The sequence below is a fragment of the Varanus komodoensis genome, unplaced genomic scaffold, assembly GCF_004798865.1.
Source record: "Varanus komodoensis strain SLA01 unplaced genomic scaffold, ASM479886v1 scaffold7_1, whole genome shotgun sequence".
Classification (NCBI taxonomy): domain Eukaryota; kingdom Metazoa; phylum Chordata; class Lepidosauria; order Squamata; family Varanidae; genus Varanus; species Varanus komodoensis.
Window position 1 is genome coordinate 11,370,359 of NW_025336479.1, and position 17,306 is coordinate 11,387,664.

General features: G+C 40.7%; 1 protein-coding gene and 1 long non-coding RNA gene across 3 annotated transcripts in view; one reads left to right on the forward strand and one right to left on the reverse strand.

The window, feature by feature from the left end:
- TECR (trans-2,3-enoyl-CoA reductase) overlaps window positions 1-792 on the reverse strand; it is a 38,476-nt gene extending 37,684 nt beyond the window's left edge. The window contains exon 1 of the mRNA XM_044453584.1: window positions 237-792. Coding sequence (XP_044309519.1) covers window positions 237-251 — 15 coding nt within the window. The 5' untranslated portion in view covers window positions 252-792. The remainder of the gene's footprint in view (window positions 1-236) is intronic.
- Window positions 1-16,936, forward strand: part of LOC123035426 — a 33,435-nt gene extending 16,499 nt beyond the window's left edge. The window contains exons 2-3 of one of the 2 annotated variants that reach the window (XR_006416939.1): window positions 6,149-6,341; window positions 15,884-16,936. This is a non-coding gene — a long non-coding RNA (uncharacterized LOC123035426). The remainder of the gene's footprint in view (window positions 1-6,148; window positions 6,342-15,883) is intronic. The other variant, XR_006416938.1, reaches the window with a different exon arrangement.
- The last annotated feature ends 370 nt before the right edge of the window (window positions 16,937-17,306 follow it).

The following is a 17,306-nucleotide window of genomic DNA, read 5'->3' on the forward strand; positions in this document are numbered from 1 at the left end:
TCCAGCATCAGCGCATGCTCATGCTCTGCCCATGCGTCCCCTCACTCTCCCGCCCTGGGCACAAAACTCGCGCATGCGTTCCCACAAACCACGGTCCCACGCGTACGTCACCGCCTCCCCTCAGCTCCGAGCGCAAGAAAGCGGATCTCCCGCAGGACGGGAGGGCCGCAACTGTCGCACGACCACACGGCTCCCACCCGCCAGGCTGCCGCTCCGGGACTCCCGTTACCACTCACCTCATAGTACTTCATGGCTCCGCGCTCCCTGTCGCCCGCCGCTACCACAGCCTGGCACCCTTCCTCCTCACGTGATCCTCCAACCTCATTGAAGGGGGCGCGACACGAGAAACAAGACGGCGAATCACAGGAATCCGGTCTCGGGCGACCAGCCAATCAGAGAAAAAATGCCGCCCCTCTCACCTACGGACCCGCCCCAAACGTCCCTATGGAAACCCATAGCGCGTGACAACGCTCTATCCAACCAACAAGCAAGGTGGTAGGAATGGCAGGTTGCTGAAGCAATCGTAACATCGCAGAAGAGGGCACGAGCCAATCAGAAAGTCCACACAGGTATAAAAGACGATTACGATGCTGCCGCAGGTGATAAAAGTGTGAGGGTGCTGTCGTAATTGACCCTGGGCGGAGCTTACTGGAATCTCTGCTCGCAAGTTGGATGTGGCTTCGTAGGGCCAAGGCGCCCAGGACGGGGAAGATGCTTTGCGATTCGTCAGTTGAGCAAGCAAAACCTTGCACGAGGCGAGTTGCTCAGAATCACCACAGCAACCCCGTGAGTGGGCGGGGCAGGCCAGACCCAAGTTGCACTCGGATATTACATGTCTAATATTCTAGAGTAAGTCGCATTAAAACGAACAGAGGTTCCGTCAGAGGAGGAACAGGTAGCCCTGCCTTGGCAACAATCCTATGCACGTTTACTATGGAGTTAGCCCAATAGAAATGGCTGGGTGACTGGAATGCTGCGATTAGAAGGACTTCCAGGTGTGTATGGCTATGTAACATTGCACCTGAGTATTTTTCTCCTGCTTTTCTGATAAATATAAAAATCCCAATTAGTTTATAGTTAATCTATAAAACAAGACACTGTTGGCCTACAAGCTTACAATTTAAAAAGACACAATGCACAAGGAAAGGGGAATATGGAGAGAAGGTGAAAAAACAGATTTTCGGCAGTATTGATGGAATGGCTATGCTTTGCTTTTTCTCTAGCCATTTGACTGCATTATTTATTGAATTCTGAATAAACTTGCAATGGATAATTCTAAAAGTAATTTGTGTTGCTTTAGCTGACTAGAGAAACAGGCTGTTGTAGCTTTGGTTTGAACTGCATTAAGCTACTACCTGAAAACTGTGAAATGTGATTAACAACCTGATCCTAATTATGTTTGTTCTCCCAAGAGTCAATGATACCCATTCCCAGGTACACAAATATAGAATTGCAATCTGAAACTTCTGAAAATGGGGAAATGTTTTTCCTATCAGAGGGAAGTGGCAGGAACTTAGGAGTGCTTGCCTATCCTGTCTTCATAGAATAGTAGAGTTGAAAGGGGCCCGGAAGGTCATCAGGTCCAACCCCCTGCTGTTGCAGGCCACCACATCACACCATCTCACTGAGATGGCTGTCCAGTTTCTTTTGGAATGTCTCTAGTGTGGGAGAGCCCACCACCTTGTCTTGAATACTGGACAAAAACTGGACAGAACTGATAAAATGTCTAAGGGTACAGTTTTGCACTATAGACAGCTTCACTTCTCTAATTTCTATCCATTTGTTGTTTGGCTGTTGTAGGACCTGAAACAAGACTTGAATTGTTGAATGGCCTAGTAAGATTGAAACATGATGGGCTAGAAGTTTTTTTGTAACCTATTGTTCCATTAAAAAAAAGTAAACTGTGTAAACATTTTTTACAAGCACTAATAGTAATGCATTATGTATGCCCACTGAGGATACAGCAAATGAAAACAAGATAAAAATTATTCTCCAGCTATTTAATGAAAACTCTCTCAATGTAGCAAGCCAAATATACACTGAAGCAGAGAACTTTCTGCTTCTGGGAAGAAACTTCTTCACAAGGGGGAGAGGGAGCAAGATAACCCTTGCTAAATAGGAAATCCCAGAGCTTAGGTGCATCCAGGAGCTTCTCACCACCTTTTTGACATGGATGCCCTAACCATTCCTTTGGTAGAACTCCTCTAATGGCTTTCCTCTCTCACAGTTGTGTAACACAACTGTAAATCATTTGGTGATTAACTGCATCTTGCGGTTTCAGGAAAAAGTCTATACTCTTATAGTACATGCAAGCAGGAACAGGCACAAATGTACCAGATCTTCCCAGTGATTCATCTGCACTCTGAGCTGGAAGTAGGCCAGTAGTGCTTTGTGTGTTCCTCCAAGGGTAATCCCTAAATTAGTAAGCATCGGGGTATTTTCTTTCTTACAGTTGGTCTCCATGTATTTTAATATTAACTTTTTAATGGGTTAACGAAACTGAGATCACCTGTAGTGGTTTGAGTTCCCATAAGATGCCACTTTGCTGTTATCATTCTGTTATATAGCTACATTATACTATTGTTTCTGAATGAGTTGTTGGCTGCTTGCCAGAGTAGATCAGGAAAGGACTAGTTCTGCTGAAACAAGTGAAGTGTTAGGGTGACAGGAAGGCAAAGTAACCAGGTCAGAATCACACAGTAGAGACACATAGTTGGCTCCACAAAGTGGAAGTGCATCAGTCCCATTTCCCCCTGCCAAACAACTACCACCAAACCTTCCCTTGCCTCCAGGTATCCAAACCACCTCTTCATCATTTCACCCAGGCTCTACAAATGTTCCTCCTATTAGCTGCAATGGCTAAATGAAATCACCATGATTTGAAGCAGGCTGTTATTTCCAAATACCAAGGCAGGGACAACACGAAGGTGAATGTTCGTTTTGCAGTGCCCTGCTTTCCAGAGACCTTTGACTAGTTACTGTTGGAAATAAATTAACATGCTAAATGGATGTAAGTGATTTTCCTGAGACTACAGTATACCAGAGATAGGGTCTCAGTCCCAACCAGCAAACCACTCTTTTGATCTCACATTTGCCAACAGCAATTTTACAGAAGGCAGGCTAATGAGGCTGAGAGAAATGTAATTTGCCCAAGGACAGAAAGGGAATATCAAAAAGTGACTATCAGGCAGGATCAGATTATTCCTCCTCATTTAATTTATCTTCAGATGAGCAGACTCCCTTAATCCTAGTCCAGATTTTCCCTAAATAATTACATTAATCCTCATTCTTTTAATACAAATTTGCCCAAAACCATTTCAGATATTATTGTATTAATATAACACAGTGACCAACATTTTCTAACCACTGTGCATATGTTGAAAAATAAGAAAGTCCCTGCCTGCAGGATCACTATGGAATAGACACAGTACAGAACGAAAAAGGAATAGGGTGGGAAGAGGAAAGCAAACACTGGAGTATGAGCTTCTCATCTGGTTGATGGAAAGGGCCAGGTTGGTTTCCCTTTGCCATGATGACCAGACCAGCTTGGTGCCAGTAAATTACCTTTCCCTTCTCTTCCACACAGAGATCCCCAAGTGGCACTTCTACTGGTTAGCAAGGGAACCTTGTACCAACATACTTAGAAACAACATTTTAAGGGTTGATAAAATGAGGTGTGCTAAGCTCTTAGGTCTAATGAATCAGAGGCCTGTGGACACTTGCACATCTGATGAACAAAACTTGGCACACAAGTGCACCTAGAATAGCCGCAAACACAGAGCAAGCCAAACCTTGCGGGGATGGAGTGTAGGTGTGTTGGAGTTTACCCTTGAAAGTCTCAGGTCAGAAGAGCAATTTGATTTATTAGATTTATATCCTGCTTTTTTCTCTTTTAAAGAACTAAGAGTGGCTTACATCATTCTCCTGCTGCTACTCAAAATCCTATCTCCACCACAACAACCCTGTGAGGTAGGTTGGGCTGAGAGTCTGATTGGCCCAAAGTTACCCAGTTGGCTCCATAGCTGAGCAGGGACTAGAACTCAGATCACTGAAGTCCCAGTCTCACATTCTCAACCAGTACACCACACTTTCTACTGACAACCAAGACTATATTTATGTTTGCAGAATGCAAGACATAGTTAACTAGCATTCATGGATATAACATGGATGATAGTGAAAAGGAAGACAAATTGGGAAGGAATGTCATTCTGCTAGAGCAAGCACACACATACAAACAGGAACACATCAAAAAGAAATGAGAAGGAGGGCATCAGGATTACAGAGCAAAAGCCTGTGAGCACTTAAGGAAGGAGTCTCATTAATTTGAGCTCCTTTGCCTAATCCTCTTTCCTCAGTAAATGTCCTTCATATGTTCTGTACAGCTCGCAAGGCTATTTCAAGCACAGGTTCTATTAATATAGTTACTGGAAAGACATGTAGGCAAATGAACAATGGCAAGAAATAACTAAAAAATTCAAAACTTTCTCAGGTAAAGAATTACATTGTGTAATTTCTCTTCCAAAAGAGAAATATTTTTTTCCAGGAAAATATTCCAAATTAAATAGAATTTGAATCTCCTTTACATTAATAGCTGGACTGCTAGTAAACAAAGATACTTATTCCTAAATGGCCAATGTTAGAAGAATGACAGAATCCCAAAAGCTAAAAGGCCCAGATTATTCCCTATATTCCCAGATTCTCTTAAATTACTGTGTGACCTCAGTTGCAAAGAGTGAAAAGCTTCCTTCAGCCATATGGATTACATCTAGGAAAAACATCAGCTTGCAGTGCTAAAACATCCATAGGATAACAGTGAAGCATGCCCACGGTTAAGATATTTTAAAGGTTAAAAAGGCAAGCTGATTGCAATGGAGAAGCAGTCTGCCTTTGCTGCCAAGTGGCCAGCTGTGGGGGCAGGGGGGAATCTGCTTCTCCAACTGTATGCATTCTTTCCCCCGCCTAAGTACATTACGGCTGGCTTGGATTGTGGTCTGGTATTTCATGATGAAGGCCATTATGAAACACTATTATGGTGCTGGGGTGTGGGGGCAATAAGAGTACTTCACCACATACACGTAACCTCTCTTGATTAGAATTCAAGTGTTTCCATATGACTTCAAAAATACTTAAGGCAGTAGTCTTGCGCACACCTGCTTGGGACTAAACCTCACTGAATACTGAGGCGGGACCATAGCTCCATGGAAGAACACATGCTTCACATACTGAAAGACACTGTTTCAGTCACTCGCACTTCCAGTTCGAAAGGCATACAGCAGCTAATACTGGCTCAGAGATACATTGACTTGCATGGGATTGAATGCCATCTTATATAGGATACTCTTCTGGCAAGGTGGACCTACCATTTGGAACTTATTCTCAGTTTACTTCTTGCTTGTGAAGGAGCACATGCACATTTATATCACAAGAAATGAGTGCCTTGGCATGTTTTATCTCCCGAAACTTTAGAGAAGCTGTAGAAATGTCATCCACATGGGAGAATTCTGCTTCTTTGCTTTAAGCGTTTTCCTCTCTTTCTATTGCCAAAGTCAGAAGTTGTGTAATATATGCTGGTGCTTGTTTTGTCTGAGCATGTTGAATATCTTGGAAGGCATATACTATCTTTTGCTATACTAACTCCTAAGTGGATTGTGCTTTATCAGCATTTAGCCATGCAAGGGTGTAACCCATGGAATTTAGACTGTTGCTTAATGTTTGTTTAGGGGAAATGCAGCTGCATGTGTTTTAACTATACATCACGTGATTTATGCTTCCCCTTTGTTCCAAAGGTTTTGCCTAAGGTACAAAGCAACCTGTTTTTTATTTAATATCATGCATGTTGTACTTATGCAACATAAAATGCTGCACAAATATGTAATAATGACAAGCTCTGTGCAGAGTATTGTTGTTTCTTGATTTATTTTTAATGACTGTAGTTTATTCTTTGCCCATGATAACTTTTTTTATTCTCTCCTTCAAAATGAGGGTAAATACACATTAATGATTCAACACCCAGGATTTCCTCCTGATACACCCACTTCAAAGCCTGATACTAGAATGATCAGCACATTGTTCATGCAAGAAGTATGAGATTATTTCCCAGCAACCACTTCTCCATTACTAAATTGTTGCCATCTCCACCATAACACAGAAAAAATGCAGCAAACACAGAGAAATACAAAAGAGAGTGAAGACTATCATTCTGTCACAACAACTGCTTTTGCTTGAAACTCAAGCAGCAGGAGCTTCATTTCAATTATCCGCTACCTTATGGATATCCTCAGAGTAAGGAGGCATACAGGGATATAACCTCCTGCTTCCTTATTTCAAAACAAACCAGTCAGGTAAGTTAAATTGAGAAATGTCCATTATTCCCATGTTTTCCTCATACGCTTTAAACTGTGCTATAATCTGAACACAGGTCTCACGAGGCCATTATTCTATCTACTGTATCACAGGTAGGCACCTTAGTGCCTTTTGATATTTTGGACTACAATTCCCAGAATCCCTGACTATGCTATTTAAAGAGGTATTTAAACATGGTATTTAAAGAATCATTGATACTTCAGCCAAATAGATGGCTCCATCTGCTGTTCACAAGCACTCCTGGCTAACCAGGGCTCCATTAGTCTATCTTGCACCTAGTATTTTAGGAGACATGCTGAGACTTGTTACACCACATGAATGGACTCCAAAATAATATTAACTGATATGGGTCACTGCCTTTAACAGGTCTGTACAGTCTTGATTTTTAAATTAAAATATAACCTAGTGAGCTGGACAATGACTGCATTTTCCCTGCATCATTTTCAGCACCACACCCAAATGACTCAACCCTACTAATGGGTTTTCAGAATTAAAATGTTCCACTTTTAATAATTGCTTTCAACTCTCTCTTGCAGTTCTCAACTCATATATAGTTACATATGTGACACTGAGTAATGTAAATAGGAAACATAAGACACAAAGAGGCTAAGGTCAAACAGAGTGAGATTCATTGAAAGAGCTCAACAGAAGCTAGAATTAGGAATCCTAGTACAATATAAATTTAGCATCGGCTCCTGTATTTTCCTTCTCTCTTAACTTTAAGCCTAAGAATAGAACCCCCAAATCCCATTAACTGAACACATTTCTAAAAGAAGAAGGAAGAGACCTAGTAGAATGTTGTTTTAAAAACAAAGTCCTGTTTTAAATATGATGTAATAAGCTGCATCATATTTAGAACAATCCAGAAACACAAGAAATTAGCAAATTAACAAATGCCAACAGTATGTTAAGAATGCAGTGTCTCTAAGATAATTTTCAGAGTGCCAGTGGGAATTGTTGTACTTACATTTAATAAATTGTTGAAAATGGGAGGGGAGTTACAGATATGTCTTGCTTGGATTTATAATAAGCTCATAAAAATAAAGATATCTGAAAAGCAATCCTATGGTTTCTGGGAAAACATCCTGGGGATTCTGCTTCCTGAGGCTGGAGATAGTGCTCCTCCATCAGAAAGGGGAGACAGAGCTCCAACGCCCACCCCTTCCCCCTCTGAGCTGTGTGGAAATAGCTGTAAAGGCTACCCGCTGAGGTCAGAAAAACTATCTTGGAGGAGGAAAGGGACAGAAGAAGGAAGGAGCCTGGACAGGCCAGAGTATGAGATCCTGAGCCTCTAGAAGAGGCTCTAGGTTCCTCTCTTTCCCTGCAGAAGTGTCCTCATTAGAATGCTAAAACATCTATTTAGTTAAATTTGCAGGACAGGAGAACCGAGAGGTGAAGACGATGCCCTCTGCTACTCCTCTTACAGTGCACTGGATGATCAGTTGTCTTGGAGTTTGAGGGTTTCTGATCACAGAGAGCGCAAGTGATAGGATTGGGCCCCTGGATGCAATCCCATCCTTCACATCAGCCCAATGTCGTCCCTACTCTTTATTCCTTCAAAGTCTCCTGATGCAAGTTCTTGAGAAGGAACAGTGAGTATTAGAAGAGGTTACTTCCTGCTAAACCTGTGATTAGCAGCAGAGCCTGTCTTACTACCAGAACAGTGTTCTTTACTGTGTCAGGATTGCTGATGCATAAACCAAAACTGTCACACTTGGACTTATGACTGATTCAGACATAACAGGAAACAGTGGTTTCCTATTATATAAATGAGCCTACATGAGCCTTGTGCTCACATGCTTCCTCTGTCTCTCCATTTTGTGCAGTGGAAGCTTCCCACAGTTCCCATAGCTTCCCACAGTTCCCTGTGATGTCTGAGCTTGGGGGACAGTGACTTGTTTAAACAAAGGCTAATGAGAATATGCCAAGATCAAACTGTGATTTCAGATCCTATCTCAGGGAGCTAGTATCCCTCTGACTGAGTAAACCTTTTCTCATGAGTAGCTCTGTACTCCTGAGTAGGCCCCTGGCCTTCTGACATCCAAACGGGCACGTTTCTGGCAATTCTGAGTGTCCCGCTGGTTTTGCTGCCACCTTTGTGCTGAAGAAGCAGAAGACAAGGGAGAAGAGTTAGATCACAGCAAGGCTTGGAACAGGATCAAAGGTGTTACTGGAACCACAGCGAGGCACCCCAGTGACTGCATTCCTCAGGGTGCCTTTGGTCTGCAGCAGGTCTGCCCAGTCTTCTGTGAAACAAGGAGATTCTATTTTCAACCTTCTCCTTTTGAAGAGGTCTCTCCCACAGCTGGGTCAGAGAGGATCCTGGCTTGTTCCCAAACCATAGCTTAAATTAAAAAAATGAAAGCTTTGTTAGGAGTGGCTTCACAATCAGCTTTTTCCAGTGCTTTTTTTTTCATAGAATGCACCGGAACGGAGTTCCGGCACCTTTTTTTGACAGATTTTCCGAGTTTCAAAAGTCACTTTTGAAAATTTGATGTTTGGTCCACGTGGACTTGAATTCCCCTGTTGAGTGTAGCAGGTGGGCGGCAAAATCATTAAAACGGTGCAAGCGGGCTGCTTGAGTATTGAATCCGATGCATGTGTACTTCGTCTGCGCTGGTTGTGATGGCGCTGCTTGACTTATGATTAGTCATGTGGTCGCACGCTGAGAGCTTACTGCAGGCGGCGACCATTATGTTTCATTACACAACTGACATGTGTGGGTATGTGTTCAGTGATTGACTACATGCAAAAGGTAAATAATTTCATGAGTTCCGGCACCATTTTTCTTACAAAAAAAGCACTGGCTTTTTCAAGTCAGTTAGGGGCTGTTCCCAATTTCAAGAAGTATCAACTACCTTTTGCGCCCAGTCAGCCACTCCCCTCCAAATATTGATGCTAAATACCAAAATGGTTGAGAGTAAAATCCACACTAGTAAGTTGAATAGCATGTTGAGGATATCACATCTGAAAGTGCTATAAACAATTGTGAAAAGATAGTGTGAACAGGACATCCTGCCATTACACTATATCTAACCTAGTGTTAGAGGTGTGAATGATTTTACCAGCAAAAGTCTTCACAAATGAGTCATGACAGCTCAAAAAGATGGATCTTTATATGCAGGAGTTTACCAACTGCAAAAGCTCTGATGGACAAAAGCAGATGAATTAATGATGATAAAATAATTTCACTGTTAGTACTGCTACTAGTCATATTTAATAATTTGTGGTTTAGGACAGAGTGTCTCAAATGCTTTTAAGTTTGGATAACAATTTCTGAATTTACTGATTCTACTGTGAAACACATAGCAACCTATAGTCAGCCATCAATGGGAAGTAACAGGACCTGTCTGGCTGCCCACAAAATCAATTTGGAAAATTTAATTAATTTGTTATGCCACCCAACATCTGAGGCTCTATAGTCACGTTCACAACAGCACACTAAAAATACAGTATAAAATACATCATATTAAAACATCATTAAAAACTTGCCATACAAAATTAACAGAGTACCTCCTTCCCCATGCTGCTGTTTAGATCTGATAGAGACAGAAGAGACACAAAAATGAGATTTTTAAAACAAAAATGTTTTGAACATGCAAATAAACCTGGAAGATAATGTCTTAAAAGAGAAATGGAAAGGAGATCTCTAATAGGATAGGAAAAGTCAATGAAATTTCATACATGGAAAAGGAAATTCATGAGCAGTTCACTAGGGTTTTTTTCCAAATTTATACACAAAAATACCAACTTCAGAAGATGGAATGGAGCAGTATATAGAAGAAACATCTCTTGAAAAACTTACATCCAATCACAGGACAATACTGAATGATATTGTCACTATTCAAGAATTATCACAAGCTATCAGAATTTTTTTTAAAAGTGCACTCAGACCAGATGGATTCTCTGCTATGTACTACAAATGCCTAGACTCTAGAGAAAAAATTAATACAGTGGTACCTTGACTCACAAACACCTCAGCTCATGACCAAATTGGGTCGCAAACAAGAATTTCTGAAAACTTTTGCCTCAGGTTGCGAACTCTGCATCAGGTGACGATCGTGATCACGCCTGTCTCCCCCGCACCAGTGTGCTCATCTATGACTGCGATCACGGGCGCACTCAAGCAGGGATCACGGGCGCGATCGCAGTCATGCTGGGGGGATGACCATGATCTTTGTTGTACTTTGTCACTTTGCTCCAAATTTTTGTGATCAAAAAAATAGCTACAGAATGGATTAACTTTATTTAAATTGAACCTTATGGGGAAATTTGACTTGGCTCATGACCAATTTGAGTCATGACCAGAGTCCTGGAACAGCTTAAGTTCGTGAGTCAAGGTTCTACTGTATTACCACTTCAGCAAACAAGTAATGAATGAGAATGAATGAATGAATGAAGAGAACTACTACTGCCAACATGGCAAGAAGCCCATATAACACTGATGTACAAAGAAGGCAGTGACCCCACCATGCCACATTCTTACTGACCACATCATTATGAAATGTGGATTACATACTTTTTACTTCAATCATGGAAAAAGACTAAGAAAATGTATAAAATAGCAGGTTTATACAGACCAGACTGGGTTTGCCCCAAAAAGACTTATGAAAGATAATGTTTTGTATGTGGTTAATGTAATGGAATTGGTCAAGAAGAAGAAGATGACAGCAGCATTTACTTTTCTAGATGCTTTTGACTACATCGTAAAATATTATTGATGATTTATAATTGATTCAAAGTGACTGGAAAATTCATTAGTTTAGAGAGCTATAATTATGTTTTTTGGGAACCTCAACAAATTACAAATTGACAGACAGATAGGATTTTTTTGCTTTTATGGGAATTTGCAGCTTATGAATATATGGGTTATATTTGTGTAAGATCCTTGGGCATTTTTCTTTTTCTTTTACATTTTTCTTCCTTTCTGTACTTCCTTTTTTCCAGAAAGCAATAAAAAAAGAAAAAGGTATACCAATACTTTATTTCTTTCAGTATAGACTTACTCTTTTTTACTTGGGATTTTTTTTTTCTTGTCCTCTGTTCTTCCTGCTGTCACTTGCCAGGATGTGCACCATCTGAAACCATGCAAGTCTGTGGGACATACTGGGGCAGAGCTAGCCCACACCTTTATAATATGATCTCGTGAACTGGCAACAGGAAGAGACCAGCTGGTTCTATTTGTGCCACATAATCTGCATGCATAACTGAGACTGCTGTTGCAGGTCTCAGATCAATTTATACCCAGTCCTAAATAATGTATTTATTTTATACATTTGTTTCAAAGAAAATGGAAGGAGCATACACATGATTCCAGTGCAACTCAGAATTCAAATTGTTCTTACTTTCTCTTTGACTTACCTGTTCTTAGTACTGGCATTTTAGAACAAGATAAACTGACAATAGAATAGAAACATGCTAAAACTCCATAATTATTATCATTCAGCATTGTTAGGTCTATTTCCTTTAAACACTGACAGCTGCTTACTTTCTCAGAGGATGTAGAGACTATAGAACATAGAATGTGGCCAGCTAGCTTAGAATGATAGGAGTTGGAACATATCCAAAGGCTGCTATAGAATCTCAGGGACCTACCAAGATAGATAGATAGATCCCTCCCTCCCTCCGTCCCTCCCATAGTACAAATAAGAGCCAGTGTGGTGGTGTGGTTAAGAGTGCAGGACTGGGACTCAGGATATCTGCGTTCTAATCTCCATTCTCCCATAGACCTAACTGGGCGACTTTGAACCAGTCACAGACTCTCAACCCAACCTAGAACAAAAAACAAACAAACTCTGCATTAAAATATGCCATCCAAAACATAATTTTATTGGAGAAACTATTCAGGAAAGTTGAAGTGCATTGTTGTATAATTTGTTATAGCTCACAGAAAAATAATATTACATGGAGATACATAGAGAGCACTGGGGAGATTGCCAGACCCAAAAAGTGTGCCTTTTTTCCCCAAACTAATTCCAATATTCAACTTAGAGTATACACAACTTAGGTTCTAGACAAATAGTATCTAAGAGACTTATCCAAAGGAAAATGGCCAAGTAGATAGACTTCAACATTTATAACTTTGCTATAGCCTGAAGTGCCTGATCCTGCTTAATTTTGGAAGCTAAGCAGGGCTAGGCCTGGTTGAAATCTGGGTGGGTGACTTAATGTTGTGAACCACCCAGAGAGCTTTGGTTATGGGCAGTATAGAAATATTAGTAATAATAATAATGTTTCTATGACCTAACCAAGCAAACATTTTTCCCTTGAATTTATGCATTAAGCATAAAATCATACCATTTTATAAGACAGTAGTTTCATCTACATATTACTGTCATACACCTAATAACAGAAAGCAGTTATATGTCCATTTGTTAGTTTTTCAGACATGCTACAAAACTTGTCTCCTTTTTCGTTCCCCCTTAATGAGAAATGAAAATGACTGAATTATCCTAGAAAGTTCTCTTAGGCTGGGAGTGGGTACTACTGAGCTCACTGGGACTTGTTCCAAGAAGATCTGCACAGAATTTCACCATGAGCTGTCAAATCTCCTTGTTCAAGTGTCTAGTCTCAAGGATGGTTGTTCCACTGCTTTCCCGAAATATCTTTCAGGAATCCTTTTGTTTTATTTTATTTTGTTTTTCTTGTGCTTGATGTGTCATACACCTAGTAACTGTGATTCACACTACTGGGTGATTTCCAGATGAACTATATAGGAATTGCTTGGTTTAAGCCTTGCCCTTTTGGAAAGGCTCTTGTTTCTAATGACAATGTAATTAGGGCTCAGCACTCTCTGTTTCTATACTGAGTTTTTATTCTACTTATATCTGTCAGGACATGTAACCAAGTGCTTTAGCTCATATACATTCTATTACTCAGCGCTAGGCAATCTTTTCAGGTTTGTGGCCACATTTGTAATTGTTGCAAGGATCCAGAGTACAAGTTCAATAGGCATTTTTTCAGGATTTCCTGTTCTTGTTCCTCCTGTTTCCTGGGTTTCCTTATTCCATCCTGAGTTCTCATTTAGCCTGTTCTGTCCTGCTAGATCAGGGTGGGTATTTTTATTGTTGCTATATTTTTAAAAATTGGTTTTTTTCCTTCTTCATATTCTTTGTCTTGCTGTCACCTATAATCAGCTAAATAGATGCCTGGTACTGGTTCCCAACAAAATTAAGTCACATGTATGAACAAGTTATTTAACAAGGTAATTTGACAATAATCATTGAATGACTCTTAAGGTATTTATATTTCTGTTTTCTCTAAAGATTGACAAATGTACAATTTTGGATTTGTTGATCACATCCCAAATGGAGAAACTTTCAATAAAGCAACCCAGAATGGAACAGACTGAAATCTGCTGCCTGTTCATTTATAATTTAGGAGAAGTGAAAGGAGAGTATAACAGGTGTAGCTGGCTGAGTGTTTCTCCTTTTCTGTCCACTTGGCTGGGATAGGGAGTGGCCGAAGCTGAGGGCTAGATGAGTGAGACTACTGTGATTATTCAGCCTTCAGCTGCTTTGTAATGTGAAGTGTATGTGAGAACAATAAGGCACATAGAAAAAGTAAGGATATTTCCTTGATGTGTAAACATGACCTGTTCAATGAAACAATGAACTTGTGAAAAGATATATCAAAACACAAGAACATGGGGCTTGACCAATACATGGCCCACAGACAGCATCTAGCCACCAAGGCCTTTTTTCTGTGGCTGTCTTGCCGCTTAAAGTCTGGATTCCAGCAATGGCGGGGGCATGATTGCGATGAACTCTCCTGAGGCCTCTAGCCTGTCCCTCTTTCTTCCTGAGGCTCAGAAAGAGAATGGGTTAGGCTGACAGCCTCAAGAGAACTTGCCCCAGCACGCCCTGCGCTACACAAGCTGGCGAGCACAAAGGCATCCAGGAGCTGAGGATCTTTACGCTCGTCCGCAGGAGCAGGCAGGGCATGCTAGGGAGAGTTTGTTGGATCAGAGGCTCAGTGCGCCAATTCCAAGAAGGAAGAGGGGCCGGGGGCACACTGGGTGGAAAAAACAGGGAAGAAAGGGATGGGCCACCCCAGAGAAGCAGTCACTGGGCTTGGGGTGTGGTTAGAGAAGGAAAACTCACAAAGTGTTCTTTTTCATTCAGTTAGTCCTAAAATCATCTTAAAATTAAGCAGCTGCCACAAGTGAGCCCAGGTTGCAGAGGCCTATAAAGCAATCAGTTGATTAACCAGTGCCAGAAACAGTAACAAGTTCCAGAAAATTCTGATCAGCACAGAAGGACCAACCTGTAATCTCTTATTGAAGACAACTTTATTATTGGCACAAAATACCAGTGCTCAAGAACAAACTGTAGTCTTGTCATACTGAACCATGAGGTCATTACTTCATTTCCAGTTCTAAACAATAAGTGCTATAGTTAGATTATTTCCATGTTGAAAAACACCACATTTTATTGTTATTTGTCCCAGTGCCATGAGTGGGAAGGGAAAGAGGTTGGTTCAAAGATGAGAAACATCGTTTTCAGGATTGCTGAACACTGCACGATCTTTTTGTGCGATCTAGCAACAAGGCACAATGTCATGAGTGCATGCAGGTAGTCAGTGTGCTCCAACAGTACAATATCAATTGTCATTATGTAGCGAATCATGTGTCAAAGTGTTATAATGTAAAAAATGAAGCAAGAGAAACCCTTGTTAAGGAACTAATGAGGAAATTCGCTTATCAGACGTAATTCTTTCCGAAATGGATCTCTGACCAGATATTTGCTTGCCAAGCACCATTTGTTCTGGCAAAATCAATTGAGCAACATCTGAAAGCATTTAACAATGGTGAATTAATGAAATCCTGTGCCATATGTATGACCAAAGCCTTTCAGGATAAAAAAGAGCAAAGCATTTCGAACTGGTGTCCTTTTCACATCAAGCAGTATCATGTCGGGTACAGTTTTTATCTGAGAATGTGTTGGACAAGTTGCATGAGAAATTGTCGAACACAGAATATATTTCAATTGCTGTGGATGAGAGCAGTGACGTGATGGGCACTGCACAGCTCATAATAATCCTCCGGGGCATGCGCAGTGATTTCACTGTGTTTGAGGAGCTACTAGCCATGGCTTCTTTTCATGGAACAACAGCAGGAGATGAAATCTACAAAGATGTTGTAACTGTACCCAATAAAATTGGAAGTCTGGAAAAGCTAAGTTCCGTACCAACAAATGGTTCATCATTGATGAAAGGGAAAACTTCAGGATTTGTGGGTTTGCTTCAGAAACATGGTGTCAAGTGTCCTTTCACTCACTGTATCATTCATCAGGAATCTCTTTGTGCCAACCAACTAAAACTGCAGGATGCCATGGAGATGGTCTTTAAGATCACAAATGTGATTTGAGGTGGAAATTGTTCACTCCTTCCTTCATGGAAAGCTAAAGGTTTTCTCAAAGAGGTTGATGTGGAGCTTAGAGACCTTCTCCTTCACTCTAATGTCTGCTGGCTTAGTCCAGAAAAATGTCTTGAATTTTTTTTTTTTTTTTTTTTTTTGCAGTCAGGAAAGAGTTGCATCTGTTCCTCACTGAAATGAACTGTGATGAGACTTTTCAGCAGAAGATGGTTGATACTGAGTTTATTGAACAACTAGTGTTTCTAACTGATATCACGAGCCACCTTAACATCCTCAATACATCTCTTCAGGTTACAAATCATGGCGTTTGTCAGATGTGCACTGCAATTGCTGGGTTTTAGCACAAGCTCTTTGCTTGTGAAGCAGTTTGAACATGGTGACTTTTTTCATTTTCCTGCTTGCAAGGAGGTGTATGATGAACTTGGAGATTCTGCGGATTTTAGCCCCTATCAACTTTACTTGGACATGCTGAAACATAATGTTGAAGTACAATTTCATGACTTCACTGAACTTCACTCCTCACTCGTGCTATTCAGAACAATCAACATTTCGAGTGTGGAACCCCACTGTCAGGTGGAACTTTATGAACTTCAGGTTGACCCATTTCTTCCACAGGTACAGAGTTCTTCAAATTGCTTTCACAGGAGCAGTTTGTATTGTTTCACAATTTCAGGCTTTGCATATTGTCAATGTTCGGCTCCACATACATCTATAAACAAGCTTTTTCAAACATGAACTTCATCAAGTCCAAAACTCAAAACAACTGAACAGGCAATTCACTCAAGAGTTTCCTGTGGATGTCAACAACACAACTCAAGGCAGACATCAATCAGCTTGTAACGCATTTTCAAGTTCAGACATCCCAATGAAGTTGCTAGGTGAACAAAAACCAGCATAGTTTTGCCTGTGACTCCAAACTGACCATTTCACTACATAACTATCTTTTCAGTCTGAACCTGTATCCCAGCACACAGACAGTTTTGTGTCTTTGAATTTGCACAGGAAGGCCAACTCTGAGACCTCAGTCATTTCTCCCTCATTTCTTCCTCCCTGTTTTCTGGCATACAATCCATTTTGTTTCTTCAAACTCACAGAAAAAAGCCAATTCTGAGACCTCATATTGGTTTTCTCCCTTGTTTAATGGTTAATTAAATATATTAATTGTGTATTTTAAATAAATATATTGCAAACACTTTATGATATGGAAATGTAATTCATTGTGCAACCCCCATATTCTATGTCAAAGTTCTCATGTGGCCCTCAAGGTACAAAAAGCTGGACTGCTCTGATCTAAAGTGTGAAGACTCCTCCGCAGAAGCACTATGGGTGAAAATGCTTGCTTCTAAAACTAACTAAGTCATAGGAGTATGCTATCATCTCCCAGACTGGAATGCTCAGGGTGATCTTGAGATGGGAAATGAAATCAGGGAGGCCTCCAACAAAGACAGATCAATTACCCACACTTTGACAGAATACATGCTTTGACTGGTTAAAAGTTCCAGTCTGACTGAGAGGTTGAATGTTTCAATGTCCTAAATGACTGTGCCCTAGAGCAAGTTGGTCATGG